The sequence below is a fragment of the Passer domesticus genome, chromosome 3, assembly GCF_036417665.1.
Source record: "Passer domesticus isolate bPasDom1 chromosome 3, bPasDom1.hap1, whole genome shotgun sequence".
In the NCBI taxonomy this organism is placed as follows: Eukaryota; Metazoa; Chordata; class Aves; order Passeriformes; family Passeridae; genus Passer; species Passer domesticus.
This window is the reverse complement of record NC_087476.1, coordinates 116,110,774-116,125,551: the sequence shown is the minus strand read 5'-3', so window position 1 is coordinate 116,125,551 and position 14,778 is coordinate 116,110,774. Positions and strand designations below refer to the sequence as shown.

The window sequence follows — 14,778 nt, the reverse complement described above, 5'->3', positions numbered from 1 at the left end:
TGTTAACACAGTCTCTGAAGCACAGCCAACCATTTTCTCTGTATCCCACAAGGAAGTTGGGCTCCTCATTAACTTAAGTGTTGTATTTCCTGCCTGTATCAGTACTTGAAGCAGGCATATAAAAACATTTGGAAGAAATCAATCAAATCCATTATGTGGGTTTCAGCTTCCACAGGACTGATAATGGCCTCACCACATGGGAGCTGCAGCCACCTTGCTCAGTTCAACACATTCTCTTGACTTTGAAAAGGACTGAAGTCACATCACAGCACTTCTAAGTCCAGTGCTTTGAAAATTTGAACTACAGCACTTTTTATCTGTTGACATTTAAAATCTCCATGCTACAGAAAAGCAGTGATGTATGTAGTTGGTCATTTAGAAACCCTACTTTAAGTCAAGAAGGGTTACCTGCCATGTAATTTTAACTAAGGTAAATATTTAAGCTACACATGTGACTTTTTTCTTTTAATATGAACAACTTCACTACAAAAAACTTTAAGGAGAGGTTAAATAAGGCAATTTCAGCTGCACCAGTGCCAGCTGTGTAATTACCAGGAATTCTGCTTGCCCCACATTTTGGACAAGAATTCCATAAATAACAAAAGCCCCATGATTAGCACATACCATATTTAGCAGCTCAGGACCTTTCACAGATATGAAGTTCAGTCCAGACTCATTTGCCACAGCCTGCAGAAAAGGTAAAGCCAGACAGATATAGGTAAAGATATAAATATAGATATAAAACAAACATTTATCATGTCTGCTGGGTTCTATCCATGGAGTAATAAAAAAATATAAGGGGAGGAACATACAGTTAGCAACTGTTTGCAAAATATAGAAAACAGTACAAAGTATAATCATATGCCACTAAGAGTGGGAGGGGAGCAGGGAATTTAGCAATGTATTCTCTGTCTCTGATGAGGCAGTCCCAGATTCACACCCCACCCCCCACACCAGCTGAAGAATGTCCAATAACTATGGGAGTTAAAGAGATATTCAACTCCATAAGAGCATCTGAAGACAAAATGAGAAACAATCTGAAATTTGCATAATTAGTTGCATTTACACGGAGATGTGGTAAGAAGTGAAATGCTCAAGAAGCAAAACAGAACTATTTTCAGTAAGCGTTGCAGAGTACTCCCAAACACATAACTTAGTTACAGTAAAATATTCCATAGAGTGGTTATCCAATAGAGTTTCTTCTCATCTTTGCTACTTCTCCCTTAATCAACTTCATTCCTTTAAGTTTTGCAAAAATTCCTATTCCATTCAAGCAAACTTGTAACTTTATGCAAGAAAAATCAAATTACTTCAGCACAGAGGCCTAAATTTAGATTTCTGATGGAATGTGGTGCAAAGGCCAACTTCTTGCACTATGATCCAGACTCATCCTACAAAAACACCAATTTTAAGAGGATTCTCCAGTGCTTTTAATGATGTTCAGAAAATGCATTACCTTAGCTAACAGTGTTTTGCCACACCCTGGAGGCCCTGCAAGCAGGACACCAGCTGGAGTAGTCAGGCCCAGAGCTTTGAACTGCTCTGGGTTTCTCACAGGTGCCTAAAAAGAAATTATCATTGTTATCTCTGGCATAAAGAAAACATGAAGCTTTTCATTTTAGTTACAGCTGGATGAAAAATCATTCACAGCAAGTTCTTTACAGACTAAAAGAATAAATATTCAGTCAGCACCTTAGTATCTTGCACTGCTAATAACCCCTAAATGGGAGAAATATCCTTATTCAGAGGCAAAGATTTTATTCACCAAAGTTACCTAAAGGTGTTAATGTTAAATTTCCCTCTGACTGGCAGCAAGATTGCTAAGATTCCAGATAAGTAGTCCCCAGTTCTTTGTGTGGTAGTTGCATAACCAAGGTTATTGGTACACAACTTCTAGAATACTTAAAGATTGAGCAACACAAACACAGTGAAAGCATGAACACAAAAAGCAACATATCAAATACAAACAGCAGACTTGAAACAAATTCTGAAGAAAATTATACAAGCTTGACTGTTTTAAATAAAGATATTGCAAAATAGCCCTATACCTTAAATAAATATTGAAAACAGTTTTATTTCCTGCATAGGGGGGAGTGCAAAAGCTCTTTGGAAGGAAGGTTAGGACATACCAATATTGCCATAGTCAGCTCCTCCCGAACATCCTCCAGGGCTCCGATGTCTGCCCATGTCACATCAGGGATTGTGACAAAGCCTTCTCTCTTGGCAGAGGGCTGCACTGATGACAGTGCAACAATAAAATCATTCATCTCAATGCACAGCTTCTGCAGCTGCTCCTCGGGCAAGGGGGCTTGCTCCTTCAGCAAATCCAGAAGTCTCTGCAATTCATCCTTAACGTACATGGAGAGGGAGAGAAAAATATTATGCAACTGGGTTAGACTTCCAGAACCATTTTAAGGGCTTTTTCAAAGCCACACTTCAACTATCAATCACATCATTATATACAATGCACCTAAGCTATGTAAATTACTATAAATGATTAAAATGTTTCAGAGAAGCTCTGTATTCATTTAACAGGTCTGAAGGCACTGAGCTGAGCTTAAAATCTTGATTTAGATGCTACAGAAAATGAGCTAGCACATGTATTCTGCCTTCCAGTTCTTCCTACTGCCTCTCCCACACTGACTAGGAGAAAGGTATTTCCATGCTTAAATTTCCAAAATATGTATTATTTATATGTATTTATTAATTCTGCTGTTAACAAGAAACTGCTTTCAAGAGAAAGTGAAAAACTGCTGGACAGTACAATTCCAACAATTTGCAGAACATTCAGTTCTGTATAAACTGTTAAAACTCTTAACACACACTTGGATTTAACACCACCAAATTCCAAGACAACTAATTTCCTCAGCCTGCTTAGACCTGGCTCTGCAATCAGGCCCTGATAAAGTTTGGGCAAACAGGACAGAGATGCAGGGTAATGCTTTTCTGCACTGCCCCATGCTGGAGACCACAGTGACCAAGGGAGGCACATTCCAATTTCTCCAATCAGTTCCATATTGGGAATTGAGAAAATATTCTATCAAAGAACTTTAGATCTTCATAACATAAATGCATCCCCATTCTAATACAGAAAGGCAGTATCAAAGCAAACTGGTATTGCACTACAAATAGAACTGTTTCAGGATTTTCATTATAAAATAGAGGGAGAAATAATAAATGTCAAACTCTGTTAAATTTCAACATTTTTCCTACAGGAATAGAAAGAAAAAATATCACTTCCTATCAATTTCAGCTAGGATAGCTCTACAACTGACCACAAAGAAATACAAGTGCTTAGAATGCCTGATACTCCTTTTAAGTCCTCCGTCCTCCTCTTAAGACAGCCATTGAGAGAACCTCTGAAACAGCCAAGACCACTGGGTTTGTTTACTTGAATTGTGTGAACGATTTTTAAAGGTTTTGTATGTTTATTTTTCCATTATAAACATAATACCAGGGTTTTAATGACAATACCCTGTATTAGGCTATGTCAACCTCCTGCCAGCTATCAAAACATGGCTTTGTTAGGATTAGACTTCCTCATTCTCAATGACCCCTTTGATCATGGTGATGTTGATAAAAGCTGCAACTACCTGCCCCTCCCCACTTTCTTCTGGCTACAGCAGGCCCCAGGAAGCACTGGGAGGTATAAGCACCATGCTTATGTTACACTAATACAAAGGCTTACTACAGCTTTTTATACTGAGTCTTGTCATCACAGCACCACTGCTCTCTGACAGCCCTCCTAAAAACACAGCCTGAGCACAATGTGCATTTCAACCCACTTATCTCCACACAAATCTTTAGGAGGCCTGCACATAATGAAGGCATATACAGAGTCCAAATTTTGAGAAGTAGGATCAAGGATTTCAATATAAAGTTGTTCTGCTTCACTAACCTTCAAGTTACTTAGGCCAGAGAATAATTCTGGCACTTGAAATACTATTTGCTGCAACAGAGATCCAGCTGTGCTGCACTTCCACAGCTCCTCTCTTCCTCAAACCTGCTACATGTGATTTACCCCAAGTAATCACATAGCTGGAAGGCAAACAAAGGCTGCATAAATACTTGTAGAGTTTGGCTTACTGTAACTCTGCCAGGTCAGGGAAGAGCTCCAGGCATAATCGCAGACATTTCACTGAGGGCACAGCAAACAGCTTGTGCAAAATACTCAGCTCAAGTCTGATATTTTTAAAACCCTGTTACAGTCAACATACTTTTGAAGAGAGATACAAAGAAGACAAAACAGCACAGCACAAACAAATCAAAAAAATCCCAGGGTAAAACCACACCTTGTATAAAACATGAACATAATTTTTAGGAGGACTGGGGTTTGGGATCCACTTTTCCAGGCCCATTATATGGCTCATCAGGAGTTATGCTCCTGCCTTAGAAGCTGCCATTTCTAAATCTAAATTTAATATTAGGTTGGCTGTGGATGTTTGAGAATTTATGACTGTCCCAGATTGCAAGGCAAGATGTATTCTATTTACTATCTGTATGGCAGTTGTCTTCTGTTAAGTGGGCAGTTTTTCTTACCTCTTTCACAACCACTCCTCCCTCCAGGGAGACATCTGCTGATAACAGGCTATGGAATGTCACTGCATGACTGATAAGAACTGCAGCATCCCACTGGGAGATGCTCCACCCAGAGAGAGGAGCCAAGCATTCCTACGTGGATATAATCTGGAGTTTCTGGAACACCAGCATGGCTTTCTCCACTGGATTTCCCAGAGGAACAGCAGCTGCCTCTTCTTCCACTGGATCTTCAGAGGAAGACTGTACCCTTTTCTACAGGATCCCTGCTCCAACAGAGCCACACCTGACACTCCAGGAGGGCTGCAGCCACAATTCCAATTGGACTAAACTAACACCCTGACCAACAGGGTGTCAGGTTGTGTTCTGTCAGTGTTGTTTTGGTTTACTGCATTGTTTATTTTATCCTTTAATTTTCTTCCCTATTAAAGAACTGTTATTTTGTGCTCCCATATTTTTGCCTGCGAACCCCTTAATTTAAAATTTATAGCAATTCAGAGGGGGGGATGGGTTCTACATTTTCCATTTCAGGGAGGCTCCGGCCTTCCTCAGCAGACACCTGTCTTTCCAGCCCAAGACAATGAGTAATGACTTTCATAACCCTAAAATGGCTCAACTCTTCAGATGTTAAAAACACACCCTGCAAGGAACACATACCTTAGGTGGAAGTTCTGGTTGCTTGGTGCCCTCTTCCTGCAGGATGTTTGCTCCTATCCCTGGGCTTCCTCCAGCTGTGCTCCCCCCAGAGTGTGTGAGCTCCTCAGAGGAGATCAGGACCCTGCTGACTGTGCCCATGGCTGCCTCCCGGCACAGGGCCATCAGATCAGCCCCCACGTAGCCCGGAGTGAGCCGCGCCAGGTGACGGAACTCAAAGGACTCCGGGAGCTTCAGCTTGCGACACAAAGTCTGAAGAATTCTAATCAAGTAAGGGAAAAAAAAAAAGAAAATACAAAGCTGGAGAAAAAAGCTGTTACTTTTTTATCTTCACGTGAAAACAAACAGCATTTAATGTCTCTTTCAGTCCATATGAACTGAAGCAGCACAATGGGAAGTTTTTGCTGAAATAGGAAGTAACCAACACTGAAACTCACAGAACTGTGCTATAAACTTCCTGTCACTTCTTAAGCAAAACCCAACAGCCTCAACTAGGCATTGCTAATCAGTAGTTCTGGTAAATTAAGTGTTACAGGTCACCTTTCAACTCTAATGTTAACAACTGCCAGGCTTGGTGTCAGTGTACCACGGAGATGCACACCAGTTATCCACTGATACATTTAACCTAAAAACCTAAGGCTGCACTGGCTGTTCCATGCCACTTTTTAGAAATTTATTTATTGAAGAACATCTACAACAAGCTGTTCTGCAAGAAGCAAATAAAACCAGACGGTGTGAGGAGCTCTGGTTTAATCTTCATTATCTTTACCTGACCACTGAAAGCAGAATACAAGAATACAACAGCAAGGCATCACTTCATTGGGAAAACATTTTTAAAAAGGCAGCACAAACCAAAGAAGTCCAGATCAGTAACATACTTCTACTTCCAATAAAAATCTAGCTCAAATTACTTCTAGATCAAATAATGTAACTACAGAAAAGTTATGAAAAAACCAAGTGATTAAACTCTTCAAAACTCTAAAATGATAATATATTCCATCTGTTTCCCTCCCCACTAGCAAGTTCCATCATCTCCTTTCCATCTTTATTAGGGATAATAGCCTGTTTCTCAAGATTTTTTGAACCAGTCTGACAAGAGCTGTAATTAATTGATAGAGTTGAAGTGTAAACAGTTCAGGACTACAAATGGCTCGTTCTGAATTTGCACAAGAAAACACCAGGCAAAGCAAGATCTCCAGGTACACTTTCTCATCTCACTCCACCCCTTAAGGCTGCAGAACCACAACTCAGCAGCTCAAACCTTGCCTTCAGCAAGACTCACCCTGTAAATCAGCACACTGTGAGGATTTGTAAGGTCTATGCAAACACTCCACTTTAAAATAAAGGAACAAGTCAACACCACCATGCTTTCCACAAACCAAAACAGAAAGCAGGAGGAGGGAAGAATTTTAAAAAGAAAATCATCAGTCCCTGTACGACTACACCTCCAGGAACACAAATACAAACAAACAATAACATGAATGCCTGTGACTCCACTCAAACCTGTGAACAATCTTTACACACCACGATGGCTCTGTCATCCACAACTCCTGTCCTTCACCTCTGTGCTATTTCTGGGACTATCATCATTTGAACATGTTCCTAGGAACCATCAGAGAATCACAACTCTCCTCAGGTGACCCATCAGTTCTACCTCTGACCATCTGCATGTCCTGCCCACAGCCAAGAAGACACACACAATTACTACAGGGCACTAAATCTGGAGGAAGAAGGGAGGGAAGAAAAAAAAAAATAAAAGACCCTAGGGGGAATAATGGCCTGAGTGCTGACAATGCAAAGTGGGCAATACTGCAAGCAGAAGTGTTTGCCTCTTCAACTTAGAAATATTATTATTTGAGAATAAGAAACTTATCCTTTAACCTTTCTTTCCTTCCCATAACAAGATAAGCTGTAAGTTTTTCTAACTTCCCTTCCCGTGTTTTTTGCTGTTGAGGAAATGAGTAGCAGTTCCTTTTAAATTAAAAATGAAAAAAAAAAAAAAGATTTATTTCTTTTAACTTAGTCTGATAGTCACAGATCTTTGGAGTAAAAAGGGACAGTTACACAACACAGGATGACTGCAGCTCAGCTTAATGCCAGACTGGTGTATTTCCATGAGGAATGGAAGAATCCAGGCCTGTTGCTTTAGGTACAAATGGGCTTTTCTTAATTTATGTTTCGAATTTAATAGTTACATAGGGAGCATCAAAGACAGAATGTTAACTTCCTGAACACAAGAAAATAGACATTTGATTCCACCATCTGTACTGTTAAGGCACTAGGAAAGCCATGAACATAATGCTAAAAGCAGATCTGCACACAAGAAAGGAAATTACTCCAAATGTAGGCACAGCTAGCAAGACAAAACAGGTGCTCACTTAATATCTTCTGCAACTTCTCAGTGTGTGCTGACCCACAGGTGTGTACAGGTACAAACAGAACTGAACCCAATAAAGTACTTATCCTTAATTGTATGTTAACTTACACATTATTTTCTTATTTATCAATGTATCAAAAAGAAAGTGTAACTTCACAACACATACTTCTCTCTTGCCCCTTCGTCTGGGATCCCTAGACAAATTTCTCTGTCAAATCTCCCAGCTCTCCTCAGTGCAGGGTCCAGGGAGTCAGGTCTGTTTGTTGCTCCAATAACAAGGACCTGGGTCGTGGCAGCCACATTATTCAGGTCTAAGGGAAAGAAGGAATTAAGTCAGTACACATATTCACTGTCCAAACTTCATTTCCATACCTGTGGGACTCTGTTTCTGCAGCACGTGATAGCAGTCAGCAGAGATAAACTAACCAGTCAGACTGAACTGCTGTTCATCTCTGCCTCTACTACCTAAAACTTCTATTCTGCACAATCAAGCAAAAAATTTAAAAATTAAGTGATTCATTAATTATTAACAAATTTAACAGGTTCCCCCATTATTTCTGTCGATACAACAGACAAGCTTATATAATGCTGTACAGACCACTGTGAAAATATTGTAGTAACACCCCTTCAAATTTATTATGATCTTCCCACCACTCCCCAGGCAAACTGTGTCAAAACAAGAAGAATTATTGCCACTATCTCCTCTCAAGGAAGCACAAGTCACTACCAAGGGGAAGCAGACAGTGAGCCTGATAATTCTAATCTGTTTTCAGCACAGCTGTTCCTGAAACTCACCATCCATACAAGTGAGGAACTGAGCTACAATCCTCCTCTCCATGTCCTTGGATGCGACCTCTCTTTTCGGGGTGATGGCGTCGATCTCGTCAATGAAAAGGACACAAGGAGCACTGGACTAAGGAGCAGGGCAGATTCATCATTACAAACTCACACTGACAGAGCGTGTTACAAGAAAGAGATGTTTCAGGTTTTCTGATCTGTGACTCTCACTGGAAATCTGCTGTACAGTCAAGTCCTGGAACTATTCTATGTTGTTCTTGCTGACAATCTGGAGAGCCACTATGAAACTTCACTGATGTGAAGCTATGGAATAATTAAGGCATGAGACCTTAAATTTTAGACAGTCTCTAAACACTGTCTAAAATTTAAATATACCTCTGTGTTGCCTTACGTTTTCCCTAAATATTCCATTGTGACTGCCTGCTGAAATCCATAAATGAAAATCACACAAGAAAGGTGTGTTTGGGTTTGTTGTTTGTTTTGTTAGTGACACTAGAGCTCTGGAATTTCAAGAGTAGCATTATTGACACACAGAATGAAACAAAAGGAGCAGTAGGTGATCATGGAACTTCAAGACTACTACAGAGCACAACCACGTTCAAAGAGTAAAAATGAGCATTGAGAAACTCCTACAAGTGCTCTAAAATTCCATTAACTTTATCAAAAGCCAACAATAATGCAGATGAATAATTAGTGTAACTAATATAATAGTGCTTAGCTGATGTAAGATCATTAATATTCACGAAAAGCACTAGTAGTGCAAAGGGATACTGTGAAAAATGCATATTTTATTATTGGCTTTTCCCAAATATGAAAGTGAATATTATAGGTGTTATGTTAGAAAGTTATGCTGTATTAATTTTTTTAAGTAGTGTGTTAAATATAGTTTTACATTATAACATAATGTTAAAATAGAAACTATTTTTTTAAAGAGAGGAATGAGGTACTCGCAGTGAGATAGCAGTCACAGGACACCTAAATCTTTCAGAGAAAGAGAATTTATTGCCACATTGTCAGAATAAACTAACTTCTTCCTGCCTTGCTCAGCCCTGAAGATTCAGATTTCAGGATTCAGAGTTGACACTGACCAGACAGAATCCTTTGTTTGAATAGAATTTATGCATCATATATGAGGTGTATGAATATGCAACAGGGTATTCGCTTGTAAGGGCTAATCCTCTGTTAATGGGTGTCCTTTTTTGGGCTCATTTTGCCCAGAAAGAGGCACCCAGACTGTTCATAACTCTTTTTTATCGTCTCCTATTGTCCTAAAACCTAACTGTCCAAATTTTTACTACTCTAATTACATTACTATTTTTATAACCATTTTATTACTATTAAACTTTTAAAAATTTAAAAGCAAGCGACTGGCGTTTTTCACAGGTACTGAAGGAGAACACCGGAACCTCGTTCCCAAAAATTCCCAGGCAAGAAGCCCGGGTGGTTCCCTGCCGCACTGGGCGTTCCCAGCACCGGCTGCGCCATCTCGTGGCCATTCCCCTTCCCGCGGGACCCAGCGGGAAAGGCCGGGCAGATTCCCCAGCGCCCAAAGAATGAGGAATCTTCATTATTGTTTTTCCTCCTGCGCAAAAACTGCTGCGAAAACTAAGCGGGAGAACTACACAAAGGAATGTAGGAGACTATCAGAAAGGCGAGAGATTTATTTTAGACGTATTTTATGCAATAGATGGTGTTTCTGTAATGGTAATTTAGAGCGACCTCCCCTTGATCACTACACATACAAAACACATAATTTCTAAAAATTCCTTGCCATCACTTATGTAATTTTATTCTAAACGACTTCCTAACATGGCTCTCTAAAAACTAAAATTTAGTATCGACACGAAACATGGCAAACAAAACCTTTTTGCCATGTTTAGGGGCATACTTTAAATACCTACAAACAGTTTTGGGGGAGAGTAGAAAAACTAAATAAAGTCAGAAAATCAGAACATTCTCAGAGGTCAGGAAAAGAAGACTGACCTCATGAAATAAAACATCAGCCCCATGCTAAAAATCAGAAACATCTGCATTTCTTTATTAAAATTATCTCAACCTGTCTCGTTCTCTTTGCTTCCTTACTATATCCAGAAGTCACACCAAAGCAAGACTTTAACTTTTCTCCTGCTCTTATCATGTTTGTTCCAATTTTCTGCTTTCTAGCTAGACTGCCAAAGCCTAAAATCTCTCACATTCACTCAAATTCCATGCCATACAAAACTAGCAAAAACCCCTTGTCAAAAAAAGCACAATAAACTGCTCTTCATTTATTTTTTTTTAATATATCAAGCCAAGCAGATCCAAATATGCAAATAATTTATGTTGCTCTTTACATCGCTATGATGAACCATCTTTTGTCAAGGCTTCAGAACAGTAAGCTTTGTGCTCTGTGAGATCATGACAGCACAATGGAATTCTGCCCACAGAAGGGACACAAGTTGTGTGTAGCAGGATAAAGATTCACTCACATTTACTCAAATTCAAACCACAGCAACAAAGTAGGAATCTTTACAAAGACAAACAATTCACAGAGCTATTTCCAGTGGGTGCCTTACCACAGCCTGCTCAAACAGCTCCCTCAGTTTCTGCTCAGATTCCCCTGACACTCCAGACACAATCTCTGTTGCTGCCACCTTCAGCATTGGGAGCTCCAGCTCCTGGAAGAAACAAGGAACATTTTATGATATATCCAGAGGTTAGAAATGCTGGCTGCCTTTGAGGACAAACATTTTTCAGTATGACATCTTTTAAACCCGCAAATTACATACTCAAGACCTAAGCTTTAGGAATTTTTTAAAAATATAAGGAACATCCTCCAACTTAAAATGGGTAACAAAGCATTGCTTAGCAGTGTGGAAGGTATTCCCCAGCAGGTTTGGTTCCCAGAGTCCTGTTCCAGAAATATCTGTGCAGGATTGTGCAGTAAGACACTTGTAAAGCTCATACTCAAATGTTTTCTGCTATTAAAAATAAATAAACACAACTGCAATTTTAATAGACTGTAGCACAGCTGTGCCACAAGTTATTGCAGCCTATTTCAAGCTCTTGGAATTACATATAAAAGAAAACTATCCCTCATTTAATATAGAAAAGAAAATGAACCCTAATTTATGCAACTCAAGGCTACCAGAGACTCTGTGGTGCTCAAAGAAGATAATTTGACTAAAAGAGCACTACTGGAAATCTGTTATTTAAGAAAAGAATATTTAAGAAGCAGACATTAAATTTATTTAATCTCTAAAGTTTTTCACTTGTGACATGCTTCCTTCCTCAAATGTAGTACCCTTCCAGCATACAAATACTTACTGAAGAATTAAATATCAAAATTATTCAAAGGGTTTCATTTTACAATAAGGCATTAGAAAGAAAACATCTCAATATTATTAATTAAAGCATTTGAAACAATGTCAGAAGGGTGTAACCAACATTTCAGGAATAAATATCTGCACTACAAAAGTCAGTAATTTACATGCATCTAAATTTAAGGTTATAATCAGTAACATTTAAGGAGCAACTGTATTAAAGAAAAGGAAATGTCCATGGTTTAGATTTATATCCAAAAGAGGAATAATAGCACAGCAAATTCACCATCATCCCAAACTATCAACAGCAGTAGTGTCATGTGCTCTGAAAACATCAGTATGACACAAGCAAGGCAAGATCCAGTTCTGGAATTCAGAAATCAGCTGTTTAACAACCAAGAGAATCAATGTGAACAACGTAAGGTAGTAAGGTGGAGTCTAGATTTGAAACAGTATGGTAAATTTAAGCAAAATTAGCTTTCATTTACACCCTGTGCCTGTACTGCTCTGCTCTGGGAATGCCTCAGAACAGTTAAATCACAGATAAAACCTTATCACCATGACTCTTTATGTATGAGGTTCTATCAAGTAAAGATCCAGATGGAATTCAAACAAAGGAAGTGAAGATGAACACAATTCAGACTATCACAGGATGGCTAAAATGAAAAGCTGTAGTCTCTTTTGAAAGAATATTAATCTCTTTCCCTCTAAAAGTAACTCAATAAAGGAAGCAGCTGTAAATGTGAAGCCATCTCACCCCAGCAATTGCCTGTGCCAGCAGTGTCTTCCCGCACCCAGGGGGCCCATGCAAAAGAAAGCCCCGAGGTGGAACCACCCCTAAGTGGGTGTAGACCTCAGGATGACGGATGTGAAGGAGCATCTTGCATATTTCCTGTTAAGAACAAGAGAAATCTCCATTTAAATTGCAGAAATTGTATTTCTATTCTTATAGACAGGCGAAAACAAAACAAGTTCTGTGTAACAATCTGAATTGAATGACTGCTTAAGGAAAGATTAATTAGAGAAAAACCAACAACCTTGCCACTGCTGTTGGTATAAGCAGCTTTACTCAGTGCCATGCACATGAACTCTGCAATATTTCTTCTCTGTCATTTTTCATGACACATTTTATTCAGTGCATCCTGTAGCCCACCAATAAAATCTTAACTAACCTTTAATGTTTCATCATTGCCTCCTACATCCTCAAACTTCACTGAAGGGTGGTAAAGCTCTGACCCCTTGTTTCTCACTGTTAAGGAGGAGACACAAAATTAGCCATGGTATAAATTGTATTTGCTAATACTGAACAAAATGTACTCAGAATAAACAAAAAGCTGAGCACACAAGTAATATCATTTTTTAGCAGTAGACACAGGACTGCAATATTATTTTAGTACAACATTAAGGCTAAATTTCTTTTAAAAGCTGCCTGGGGTCACTTCTCTGCACATCAGAAAACACTTCTGTGGTAACAGATTCCATGGTTTAATACTATCTCTTTCTTTGGAGTAACACACCAAAAATAACTTCTCACCTTTCTTAAGTAACATGGATTCAATTTCTCCATCTACATCTGGAAAATCTCCTTTTTTTCTTTTTGCTCTCCTGCCCTTTGTCTTCTTTCTTTCACTCTCCAAGACAGAACATTCTGTTGATTTCTAGGACATAAAACCAGAATTATATACACAAAAACCTTCCAAGTCAGTGAACTTCTGCAAAAACTTAAAAGCACAAAATGGGTGTCTATGATGCTTAACTTACACAAATTATATGAATAAAGACAAACAAGGCAGGAACTTACACCTTTTTGCAGAAACTCTTTTTTGTATTTAGGATTTGCCTTATTTTTAGATGGGTTGATTACAACAGTCACTTTTTTTTTGGTTAAGAGAACACAGTAATGAGCAAAAAAACCAAACCCAAACCAAACAAACCCCCTCAAAACTACTAACCAAAATCAGACACCAGTTATTTGCATGCCATGGAGGAATCCAGTCTGGGTGTGAATACAACTATACAAATGTATTTACTGCACTAGAAACAATTTTTATTTCTAGTAAGTCACAAGGGGGTGTAAGAAAACATTATTCAGTGCTAACTCAAGTTAAGTGCATGTGAGAGAAGGCCTGTTACAGGGTAAAAGAAATAGAGTTTCCTGTTTCCCCCAGGGTCACTAAGATTTTACCACTGGCTAAGGAACACCACCTGCAGTGGCTGCAGCAAGCCACAGGCCAGGCAGGCTGGTCACTGGCAATGCAACAACAGCAACATTCCACTCATCTTTCTCTCAGTATGAACACTAATCTGGGCCTCCCTGACACTGAGAACTACATTTTCCTCAAAAAAAAACTCTGGAAGAAGCTCATTATTTGGTGACTTTCTACCTCCCGTACAAACACACTTGAAATGTGCCAATTCCATTCATGCATCTACTTAGAACACCTTGGGTGTGTGAAACACAAAGTACCTCAGAAATCAGTTTCTTCTCCTCCCCTTCTCCATCCTCAGAAAGGTCAATGAAGAAGTCTTTCCCATCAGGAGTTTTATCAATGAACCAGCCACCATCAGAGATTCGTCCTTCACCTCGGGATTCTGGAGCGAGGGTGCTTGTTTGAGGTGCTGCTCTCACACGAGGAGAGGTCTCCACTGGGTCATTTTTTGGAGTGGATGGAACAGAATCAGGATTTCCTTTCTTGTACAAGCTCAGCAGGGAACTGTTCATGTGATTTGTAGACTGCAGATTTACACATTTGTAAAGAAAATACACGGGACATGTTTTAACTTGGATTATTTATATTTAGAGGTCAATGAAAACTATTTCTTAAACATAATTCAGCATTATCTCTGCTGGAGGAAATAGGCAATACATGTTCCAACCCAGTCCTCTGCAAACCAAATGACTGCATATAAACCTGCATGTGCTGGCTGAAGTGGCAGCAGCCTTTGCAATTCCCCCTGGCATGAGTCCTGTTAATGGGCAGGCACCTCCTTTGGCAGTAGTTGGAGATGTCAGTTCCTTCAATCACTTCACCCATTTGACAGCCAAGTCCTTCAGGCTCTCAGTGTGCCTTCCAAAAGTGATCCCACACCAGAAGTTCCTCTTTTTCCCGC

At 39.4% G+C, this 14,778-nt stretch overlaps 1 protein-coding gene across 2 annotated transcripts in view; it reads right to left on the bottom strand.

Moving 5' to 3' along the window:
• Nucleotides 1-14,778, bottom strand: part of NVL (nuclear VCP like) — a 39,190-nt gene that overhangs the window by 20,482 nt on the left and 3,930 nt on the right. For both annotated transcript variants that reach the window (XM_064415389.1, XM_064415390.1), the window contains exons 6-16: nucleotides 14,135-14,401; nucleotides 13,202-13,325; nucleotides 12,840-12,916; nucleotides 12,425-12,559; nucleotides 10,921-11,022; nucleotides 8,363-8,480; nucleotides 7,734-7,878; nucleotides 5,194-5,452; nucleotides 2,130-2,348; nucleotides 1,457-1,561; nucleotides 625-687 (exon numbers count right to left, since the gene is read on the bottom strand). In XM_064415389.1, coding sequence (XP_064271459.1) covers nucleotides 625-687; nucleotides 1,457-1,561; nucleotides 2,130-2,348; nucleotides 5,194-5,452; nucleotides 7,734-7,878; nucleotides 8,363-8,480; nucleotides 10,921-11,022; nucleotides 12,425-12,559; nucleotides 12,840-12,916; nucleotides 13,202-13,325; nucleotides 14,135-14,401 — 1,614 coding nt within the window. The remainder of the gene's footprint in view (nucleotides 1-624; nucleotides 688-1,456; nucleotides 1,562-2,129; nucleotides 2,349-5,193; nucleotides 5,453-7,733; nucleotides 7,879-8,362; nucleotides 8,481-10,920; nucleotides 11,023-12,424; nucleotides 12,560-12,839; nucleotides 12,917-13,201; nucleotides 13,326-14,134; nucleotides 14,402-14,778) is intronic.